We start from the raw sequence: 11,642 nt of genomic DNA, 5'->3' as shown, positions 1-11,642 counted from the left end.
TACGTTTTGTGATTCAGAAATTGAAACATTTATTTTTTGACCTGCCAATTATGCTTTTTGGTCTGATTTGTATGAGCGGCTAAAAATATAAATTGATCTGTTGGCTTTTTCTAAAAATATGAAAGAGTTACACGTTGGATTTTAGTAATAATATCTTTATTTTGGGGAAATTGTATTTTCACAAGTGTAAGTGCCTTAAAACAAAACCTTTGTTTTTTATTTTTCTAGGAGAATGTTTAAGTGAAATCCTTTGACGAAATGTTTTTAAATTATTTGAAGAATTGGAGCTATTAGAAGACTCTCATGTTAATGGTTGTTTTCTTATCGTTGTTCTATTTATTTTTTTGATTTGTTCTTCATTTATAAATAATTTTGTAGTTTTATTTAATTCTCACTGCATATAGGAATTTATAGTCAGTCTGTTTTGACTTTCATAACCTTACATGTTTTGCTTATAGTCAATGTTTTCTTGTACAGCTGCTTTGTAACAATGAAAATGGTCAAAAGCGCTATATCAATAAAGCTGACTTGACGTAAGTTTTTGTACTCCTTGTACTGTTTTCCTTACAACTTCTTTTTTCTGAATTGTTCATTTTGCCTTATTGTATTTGTATTTCTGAAGCATGATAAAAAAATAAAAAAAAATCAGTTAAGGAAACGGAAGCACGTAACAGACGCTCGCTTGTGATTGGTGTGAACGGCACGTAACCCGGAAGTGTCGTTGCCAGTGCTCAGGAAGATGGCAGGGGTGTTTGAGGTGGAGGTTGACGGTGTAGAGCACGACCACGGACATGGACATGGGCATCGCGACGACGCCGCTCAGGTCGGGCAAGAGCACGACACATTTGTAGATGAAGCTGTGAAACGCACGATATCTGAACAAAGCCCGCAGATGTTCGGCTGTCGATTGAATTCAAGCCGCTATAAGCGCTCAATGCTCAAGATGATCTGAGGCACTTTGATCTAAAGATCGTTGTCGTTCTGCGTTTTGCCCTTGTGGTTGTGCGACGGCACGAACTGTTTTTCATGTCCGTGTAAACTGTCAGGTGTATTTTGAGGTTGTTGGGTTTCTGTCGTCTGATAATGGATTCCAGGAAAATACCTTGATGTAAACACGACAGCTCGCCTATGCTATAGATAATAGGATCAAAATGAAGCCTTGACTGTGGTGTGTTTGCATTGTAGTTTGCTTCTGTTTAGCAAATATTGCTTGAACCCACCCCTAAATGTGACTCATATTTCCACAGATTGATTTGTCCAAGCTGTCACCGGAGGAGAAGTGGAGGTTTGTTTCTTATTGCTATTCACATTATTATGTCTCATGTGATAATGTAACATTTGAATCATTCATGTTGTTTTGTGTGTGCATTAGTTGATATTGTGAACAACAGGGTCGTGTTCTTTTAGGACGTGAGCTGCTGTAAGCTTGTGGGCTGTTCATTTTAGTGCGATGTTAGGCCATGTTTGCACGATGAAAAGCGGAAAAGTCTTTCTTTTGCGTTTCACGTACACACGACAACGTTATCAAAACAATCCGCGTTTACACCGATCCGCAAATACGACCAAAACGCTGTATTACGCATGCCGCGCCAGTAGTTGGCGACATCACTTTGTAAAGAAAAAATACCCTGACGATTGATTGACGGTCTATTGGAAGGCGGACTTCCGTCGCTATAGAGACCATACAATACAGAGCGCTGCATTTCTCCTCATTCATAGTGAAGAGAAGCGTGCCACATATACAAACAAGCAAACAAGATGGCCTTCCATCTACTCGTCCTCCCGGGTCTGATCCAAAAGCGCCATTTAAAAACCCTTCGTCGCCGTGAATGAGTGTTAAGATTTTGCTGTAGATAAACAATGAGTCTCCGCTGGTGGTTCTAGCACTGGTGTAGTAAATCTACACCTTGCTTGAGAAGCGTTGACAAACTATTGCGCGGCACAAAAAAAACCCATGTAATCTGCCATTGTTGTATTTGTTTCTTCTCTGTTGTGTTTGGGTGTACACGCGCAAACCACACCCCCACACCTAATGCGCACAATGTCGTTTTCTCATTCTTGCGTTCTTCAGTGTTTACACTGAAATGAGAACGCCATGGTTTTCAAAAACTTGCACTTTGAAACCCGTTTTCAAACGTTTGCGTTATCAGTCCCCTAAAATGCTGTTTTCGTGTAAACGGACAGCCAAATCGCATAAATTGTTTTGCGCTTTCACTTGAAATCGGCCCTTTAAACTCTCCTAAATCTGTACAGATTTATTATTTATTCATCAACAATAAACAAGATATAATTTTGCGTTTTATTAACACCGTTATTAAGAACTCGATTTGACACTGAAAGATATTATCCTCTCTGTTTAAGAAGACATCTGAGCTTGTTTGTCTTTTACTGCCACCATCACAGATCAAACATTGGATTTATTTTTAAATCAAATCGATTCATTCATTGGTTCATTCATCCCACATTATTAGAGAATTGCTTCTAATTTGCATAATTGTTATGTGCTACACAAACCCCTGGTAGAGCGACTTTTGGATTTACGTGGCTTGATAATAAACGTTTTGTTTTTCTGCTTGCAGATTGGAACATGCTAAGATGCATGCCAAACACAAGGGGCACGAGGCCATGCATGCAGAGATGGTTCTCATACTCATCGTCACACTCGTTGTTGCTCAACTTGTCCTGGTTCAATGGAAACAGAGACACCCCAAATCGTACAATGTGAGCCCCATTGTACACACACAGAAAAATTCCTTTTTCTCAGAACTTTAGTAGGCTTGTAGTAATGACTGCTAAGATGTTCAAGCCTACTTTTAAAGATTTGGTTTATTTATTAGGTTTTAATTACAGTCTTGGTTAAGAGATCCGGTCACGTGATTTAGTATTGGGGACAGCGAAGTATTCCCTTTGATTTATTTTCTAAATCCAAGTTGAGTTTCTATTCTGCACCACTAGGTGGAGAGATTGCACATTCAATTGTGACAGAGACAAAGGTTCCTATTCTTAGCCTGAAGAGTAGACTGACAGTAGAAAATGTTCTCCGTCAAAATTATATTTAGATCAAAGAAAATGGAGGCCTTTTAATATAATTAGTTATTTAGGTATGCATCAAAATAGAGAGATTTCTGATTCATTGATTAAGTCTAATGGACAAGTCGAAAAAAGGGATTTAACATTGTTGAAAAGGATACATTTTCTAGTTGTGCTCGCAGAGAAAGACCCGCCTAACCTGCCTCGATTCATTTTTCCCTTTCTACTCAAGTATATATGTAGGACTTGAATATACGACATATTTGTGTATTGGTTAGCTAATATTGGGAATGTACATGAAGAGTTTGGTGGCAAAATGAGATAACTCATAAAATAATGTTTTAGTTTATTATTATGTTAACATGTTTTTATTGTGTTTGTTATCTGTATTTCTTGAGTTATTATGGCTCCAATCAAACAAACCATCTGCGGTTTGATTGAAATTGATTGGAAATATTTTTTGAAACTAACTCTTCATATATATATATATTTTTGTTTTTTTTTGTTTTTAGTTGGTAACCCTCTTCCAGATGTGGGTGGTTCCTCTGTATTTCACCACCAAGCTACACTGGTGGAGGTTTCTTGTGACATGGTTCATCTTCTCTGTGGTCACGGCCTTCATTAGTTTTCGTGCTACCCGTAAACCACTGGACTGCACCACACCAAGGTAACATTAAAATATGAGGACGTGAGACATTGACCCTGTTTTAAGGCTGTGCTTTCTGTGTCATAGAGGTTTCCGAGTTCGTTATAAGCATCAGTTTTGGGCATTTTTAACCGTGGAATAAACACCCACACATCACCCACCCAACAGTCATTGCTTTTACACTGTAACCTTAACAGATCTCCGAGAACTTTTCAAATATGTATCCTTCTGCTTTTTTTCTTAAGTATGTGTGCGTGATATGATTTCTGTTGGGGTGAATCTCGCAAAACATTTAGCATCCGGATCAAAACAAAACAACAATGCATTTAATCAATGTGTATACATGAGGCCTTTTTATTTCTTCCGTTCTGACCATTTTCTTGAAAAATAAGAAATTGTTTTACATAAAGGTTTTTTGATACAATACACAATGCAGGTTTCACAATTACAACTGTATCACAATATTTTGAATATTTTATTAAATACAAATAATTTATTTTCAAAACATTTTTAATAGCATGTTTGTTGTACATTAAAGGGATACTTCACCCAAAAATGAAAATTCTGTTGTCATTTACCCACCTCGAGTTCCAAATCTGTATAAAAGTCTTTGTTCTGATGTACAACAGAACAAAAATCATTTTAAAGCAAAATCCGGTTATAAGGATTCTCTTTCTCTGTGTTCATCAGAACAAAGACTTTTGACAGAAGGAGAGTAAACGACAAAATAAAATGATTTCTAACCCTTTATTTATTGACTTAATTTGAACAAACACAGTATTTTACAATTGGAATAAGTGCTTATTATGGTACAGTAATAAGAATGAATTTCTTTTGCACTGTGGTGACCAAAGGCATTGCATGGAAAATGTGTTTAATTCATTGAAAATATTGTAAGTAATCGTGACAAAAACAATACACGGTCTTTAAGTCTTCATTTTGCTGTGAAATAACAAACCAGACATGATCTAGATAGTGGGATGTTGTGGGGCTCGGTTCGATCATATAACTTGTTGTCATTTGTCTCCTTACAGGCTGGTGTATAAGTGGTTTCTCCTTTTATATAAGATCAGCTACACCACTGGCATTGTGGGCTATGCTGTTGTTATGTTCACTCTTTTTGGCATTAATCTCATATTCAGGTAAGCACTGATTTATAAACGGTTGACTTTTTAAAATCAAAACGAATATTTTATGTAAAGAAACCTGTATAGTAAAGTGTTTCTTTGTCTCAATTAATTTCTTAAAGATTTAAAAGCCTTTGAAATATATTGAGTTTACAGTAATGTTGAAACAAAGAGTAGATCACACTGCATGACAATGACACTTTCATAATGTCTGTCAATTGAACAGCAATTTCAGTATGTTTCACGGTCAAATATTATTTTACTGCCTTGTTTCTAAAACACCAGCAGTACATTCATGCTGATATTCATGAATCTAAAAAAAGTTTGTGTTGTTTCTATTTTACAGTACTGTTGGTACTGTATATTTCCTTATTTTCATGTGGGTTTACTAAAGAACTAAAGTAAACTAGAACACAGCAAAACATGCATATCTATAGCAACTTCAAACACAACAGATACATTATCATGTAAATGATCGGTCATGTGAATTAACAACGTAATCCTTTAAGGTCAAAGGCATGCTTCCCTTTTTGAAATATTTCTTTGTCCTCTCTGCAAGTACATTAACATGCAAAAACAATGACAAGGAAGTTATAAATAGTTGCTGGTTTAATATTGCTCGTTTTTAGTCATTTTTAGATGGATTTAGAAGTGCCTTTGGGTTCATATTTGGAAGAAAACAGATTATAATTCTCCCCAAATTACTAAACAGTGTATTTACTTAAAAATATTGAACACATCATTTGAGAGAACCGTAATGACATAGATGAAAATGTATTCTTCTCTATAGAGAAAAAAATATCTTGCCCTATTGTCATTTCGAACCTGTATGACTTTCTTCCGCAGAACACAAAAGATGATGTTTTGAAGAATGTTGATAACCGAACAGCGGTGGCAGCCATCTTCTTCTTTCGACTTCTATTGCATGGACACAAAACCAATGCAAGTGATCGGCTGCCATCACTGTTCAGTGAACACCATTTTTCAAAACATCTTCTTTTGTGTTCTGCGGAAGAAAGTCATACAGGTTCGAAATGACGAGGGTGAGACATTTTTGGGTGAACTGTCACTTTAAGACAAATGCACTTATGTCTTCTATTTCCAATGTGCTCTTTTAGGATAAAGCCAGAAGATGCCATGGATTTTGGTGTATCTCTCCTCTTTTACGGCCTTTACTATGGTGTGTTGGGTAGGGATTTCGCAGAGATGTGTGCAGATTTTATGGCATCCACAGTCGGAGTGAGTGTCTAAATTACACACATCACATTGCAAGATTTCCAGCCATAACCACATTAACAACATAGACATATTCTGAATTTGGTCTTATTTCCACACATAGTATTATTTGGCTCCAAAACATGATGTGAGGTTTATTACCACAGCTAGGTCCTCACCCAGGAGATGCCAACACGGCTGTTTTGTGTTTCAGTATTACAGTGCATCAGGAATGCCCACCAAGCATCTGTCAGACAGCATCTGTGCCGTGTGCGGTCAGCAGATCCTCGTGGATGTGAGTGAAGAAGGAATCATCGAGAACACCTACAGACTCTCCTGCAACCATGTGTATCCTTTACAGTTTTTACACTCGATTTCCAATGGCTGGATGTGATGATTTGTCATGTCTCATTTACTAAGCATGAGTGTGTTGTTAACATGTGAGAGCTTTGACCTTTATGTAGAGAAGTGGTTTGAGTGTACCAATTATTGCTAGTCAAGGCTTCCTTTTCTGTAATGGGAAAGGTAGTATTTTCCCTTGTTATTGGTTTATACGCACAGGTTCGGAGCAGCGTAATGTCTTCTGCTAAGTTCTGCTATGCGTCAGCAAAATGAAAAACAAAAAAGCATGAACTGCACCTCTATATCTGCCCGTTTGCTTTGCACTGAAGTCGTGTTTGCTTCCTTAACCTGTTTTTCTTCAGATTTCATGAGTTTTGCATACGAGGCTGGTGCATTGTGGGTAAGAAGCAGACGTGTCCATACTGCAAAGAAAAGGTTGACCTCAAAAGGATGTTCAGTAACCCGTATCCTTTATTGCCCTCGATCACTCAAAAACAGTAGGTGTCATTGATGAACATTAAATCATTTAGCTTGATAAACATGGAGTCAGATCTCCGTGAATCTCTGTTTGCTTTGGTAACCGTCACTGTTATTCATATTTGTAGCTTGAGGGGTTTTGTTGCTGTAACTGGCAGACTGTTACATTTATATAGAAAAAAGTTTGTTTGATCTAAAAGAGAGGTTACTGCTTGGAAATGCCCTAATAACCATCCAGAATGCTCATAGAAACCACATCATAGAAACTACCTGGCAACTGCCTGTTCCTTATTGGCCATGGCATCTACACACAAGCAAACCAAGATAAGCAAACCAGTTCCTTAAAAATAAGGTTGAAATATTGCAACCCACACCTGTCCATTTAAATAACTTTATAAACTCGATCGTTTATGAACAAAGCGCAAAAATGGTCTTAAAAATATTTTGTTCTGGCAACACCAGAACAGTCTTACAAATATAAAACGCAGTACGCCTCTGCAGACTGTGGTTTTGTTAAATAAGCACATAAAGTCTTGATGTGGTTATATTGTTATGGCTGATGCTAAACACGCAGGAATGTTGCTTTGGGTACCACTGTCAGTCATCACACTTTTAGAAACAAGTTGTGTTCCTTAGACGTACAGAACAAAGATTTAGACCAGGGGGTTTCAAACCGGCGTCATGGACCCCCAGAGGTCCTAGGGGGTCCCCAGAAAATCTTAGAAAAATGAAAAGAGAAAGCAACAGGTTAAAAGTTTTTTTTAAGCGATTTTTCTCTTTCTTGCTACATGCAAGCTCGCCAGAATCCAAAATTGGTACAGTGAGGTTTTCCTCACTACACTTCCCTTTTTTCACTCCGTGGGCTTGGAGAAGATGTAATTGAAAAGTACATTTAAATTGAAAAATATTCACACTTATTTATTTTACACAGCTTGTGAATATGACAGGAACTGGTCAGACTGGTATGAAGCACAAATATTTCCACTGATTTGCACTTCTAGGGAAACTACATTCTTATGGTAATTTCAGGATGAGGCGCTGAGCTCCATTTTTATGGCGTTCATAATCACTAGACAATCAGACAAAAAAATGTTGTTTTGTTAACAGTTCTCACAGACTCATAAAGAATGGTCAAGACTTCACTTCCACCATCTCTAGGCAACTGGACAAAATAGTTTAATTACCATATAATTACCACAGGCTCATAGAAATCAGGCCTATAACTCTTAAAACAGTGTTGACTGCATTGTATAATGTCATGATGTTAACAATAGCCTCAAATTGAGCTTATTATTTGTACGTTTGTCACACCAGTTTGGTTATGCGAATACATTCACTTGTTGCCATTTTAAAATTGTCCAACTGTTGGTGCTTGTCCGCAATGGAAATAGTCTCTTTATCCGTTGCACATTTATTGTGACTACACAGGCAACAGCAAGTAGCATTTTAACCCTTAGCTGAGAACCAGAATAAAATTTGAACGATGTTACACCAATTTTAAATCACGTTTGCTGTGTGGACCACAAAATGATCTTTCATTTACAGAACAACTGTATTTGTTACTTGTCTGCTGCTAAGTTTTGACAAATGTATTTACCAAAGCAGCTAAAGAAATAGAGGAAGTTAAACCTTGCTGCGTGCAACTTACAGTGTTGCATTTCGAAAGACGTTACTGACTTGCTGGAGGTCACGTCGATGGGATCAACTCTTTGTACGGTGATCCCAGACGGGTTAAAAAAATATCATGTCAGAACCACCCACTGGCCCAATGGCGGAGTCCAAGTGGCATGGCGAATGCATCCTTCTATGCCTCGGCACTACTGTATCATAATTTTTCGTTATAAACATGCCCGAAACATGTCAATTCAATTCGGAGAATACGAAAACAAAACATCAAATCCACAGAGATTAGTCTACGAGTCTAAGATGCATACCTGACAAAAGAAAAAGATGCGATTGGAAAAAACATAGTTCTGAAGGCACACACGGAATCATGGGGTTCATCTTTGTAAGAATTCCCCAGAACATTTTGCCGGACCAAAAAACTCTTCCTACACACAGCAACCATTTACATTGTAAAGTACTCTGTCCTAGATTTGATAAGGCAACATTGGGCATTTACATGAAGACATACCCTCAACAGTGAGTAGAATATCTTTAAACCCTCAAACCTATGTTATGATCTGCTCTACTGCTGTGGAAATGAGACCATTGTAGAAATCTTTGTTCATGAAAGATATGGTATTTGACAAATCCAGTTCATGGGTGAGCTTTGAAGAGCTCCGAGTTGAAAGAGATGAGGGGGAGAAGAGTTAGTAATCATCATTACTATGTTGTTTGATTTGCTGACCAAACCAAACAACATTGAACTCCGTAGACTTTCATTTTATAGAAACAAAACCACCAAGACTTTTATTAAATATAACCTTTTTTGTCATGAGAGTGAATATTTATTGTGGTGAATTGTCTCTACTGGATCTGTACGGTGTGTATGTGGCCTTGGAACAAGCTGGGATGATGAGTTTTGTACGGCGCACACCACTCACTATGTCTTCTGGTTAGAACAGCTTTTACATGAAAGGTAAGATTGTACCAAAACATCTCATGGTATTCCCATCACATGGGGAAAAAAGAAATTACAGCCATTATCAGGAAGCGTTCATTAGGGTAGAGCAGGAAAACCAATGCTTGCTTTTGGTTTTAGTTCCAGGTTGATGTCCAGTGGGTTAAGCCTCGTGTCCATTTACCGCTTTAGATATTTGAAAATTACCATATGTGCCAAAACTCACAGTGATGTATTGGATTTCCCACTGTTTTCACAAGCTGCCCTTTGCCAGGAACTATTCAGTGTATTTCCCCACACTGCAGGATTATGGGCCACGCTTCTTCCAAGAAATAACTAAGAATTCTTTATCAAAGCATTTACTCACTTGAACTGATAGTGTTTCCTATTTCCTGTTAAAGACAGAGCCTTCTCATATCGGTTTAAAATATCTTAAACACGTCATAGCATTCCATTTAGAACATTCGTCAACACCATTAAGAATGTCACTGGGTTATTAAATCTATTTTTAGAACATGTGTAAACTTGACCATAAGCGTGACAATGTTTCGAAATGTCTCCACATGGGAGATCCTAGTTTAGGGAGGAACTACTGCATAAGCCATTGCATGCTGTTGTTACGTGCTGTAACTGCATTACGTGCTGCTGTAATTATGCAATCATACTTCCGCTTGCCTTCATCTGGCTGTTAGATATTCCTGTTTATGATCGTTGATCATTAACTCCTTGTCCATTTATTTCTGTTTTGGGTGGCTGTGGAATTAGCAGTATAATGTAGACTGTTATGCGTCATCATGCCGATGACCGATAAGGTTTATTTTGGCTAGAACTTCATGGAAATACGTTTTTGGTATGTACGTATGCCGTATTTTCAGACACAAACTATGTTTTCGGAAGATGAAAAGACATTTAAATATGGAGGAGTGTTGCAGTATATCCGTATAGACAACAATAGTGGTATTTTATAAACCAGTATTATTTATATCGTTTTAATACGAGTTTGATTTTGATTCTGGTAATAGTATCGTATATTAATACAGCGACGGTATCTGGTTGACTTCAGCTTCATATTGAGAACATCATATATTGAGTTTAATAACTCCAGTATCAGTTTATGTGCAAAAACTGACAAATTTTCAAAAACATTTTTATAACAATTAGGTAGCCGTATTATTTTAGTTTTGAGTTATTATTACTTGATCAAAACAACTGCAGTTGGATTGTTATTTGGAATGCACAATAAAAAACATGATCACAACATAAAAAAACATAAAATATATAAATAAAATAAAAACAATAATAAATAAACTTAACAAACAAAACACAAAATTAAAAAAAATTACAATAAATGTAAATTTTTTCGCTATGTTAGTATTACCATAGACATTGCAATGTGAATAATTTTTTGGTCACAAAAAATGTGTGCTGAAATTCTGATATTGTAACAAACCTGCTAGCAAGTTTTCACACATTTTGTTTTCATGATGGTTTGTAACCTTAACCTGGGTATGTCAGATGGGAGAGACCACACGTCATGTACGGGCAGCTGCTGGACTGGCTCCGCTACCTCGTGGCGTGGCAGCCTGTCATCATCGGACTGGTACAGGGCATCAATTACATCCTGGGTTTGGAGTAACTACAGCGGCCTGTGCAAAGGGACTAGCATACCTGATTCAAACTACGGCGAAATCTACGGTTTGATTCCAAGGACGCTGGGACTTTTTATGGACCGTGTGTCTGATGCGTTACGTACTGTGTATAGACACACGGCATGCTAATATGTCTTCACGTGAAATTTTACTAGCAGTCTGACCTCAGATGTTTTTGTTTGATTATCTCCGTGTATGGACTACATGAAGTTTGGACCTTGTTGTGGAATCACCTGGTCTTCTTTTTTGTAAAGAAAAATCGATTTAGTGTATTTTTAAATCAAATATTTGTCCATACGTTTTTTGTTTGTTAACCAACATCCATATAATTGTTTCCCCACACTGTTTTTCAGTGTTTTATTTTCATTTTGCACGTCCGATGCTCTGGTTATTCTAAGGACGGGGAAACCGTTTGTGCGTGTGTGTGTGTATGTGTATGCGAGATGAGATGTCTTCTAACAAGTAAATGAGCAGTATGAGAGACAGCTTCAGCCTCAGATGATGTTAGTGTTTCATTCATTTCAAATTGTTCTCCTTGTATTTGTTCACCTGTTCTCCACAATGTTCACTTGCAGTCTGTGCGTTGAATCCCG

General features: G+C 37.3%; 1 protein-coding gene across 2 annotated transcripts; it reads left to right on the top strand.

Annotated features, from left to right (window-relative positions):
• Positions 1-663: 663 nt before the first annotated feature.
• rnf121 (ring finger protein 121) lies at positions 664-11,546 on the top strand. Of its 2 annotated transcripts, none has more exons than XM_079487424.1 (9): positions 664-823; positions 1,248-1,285; positions 2,580-2,721; positions 3,543-3,697; positions 4,711-4,818; positions 5,922-6,042; positions 6,233-6,366; positions 6,723-6,824; positions 10,916-11,546. In XM_079487424.1, exons 1-9 carry the CDS (start codon positions 740-742, stop codon positions 11,034-11,036), a joined length of 1,005 nt encoding a protein of 334 aa, XP_079343550.1. In that variant the 5' UTR covers positions 664-739; the 3' UTR covers positions 11,037-11,546. The 2 variants fall into 2 exon arrangements, with proteins under 2 accessions (XP_079343550.1, XP_079343551.1); XM_079487425.1 differs by having other exon boundaries at positions 734-1,168.
• The last annotated feature ends 96 nt before the right edge of the window (positions 11,547-11,642 follow it).

Source organism: Barbatula barbatula (assembly GCF_947034865.1).
Source record: "Barbatula barbatula genome assembly, chromosome: 22".
Classification (NCBI taxonomy): Eukaryota; Metazoa; Chordata; class Actinopteri; order Cypriniformes; family Nemacheilidae; genus Barbatula; species Barbatula barbatula.
This window is presented reverse-complemented; position numbering and strand designations above follow the sequence as displayed.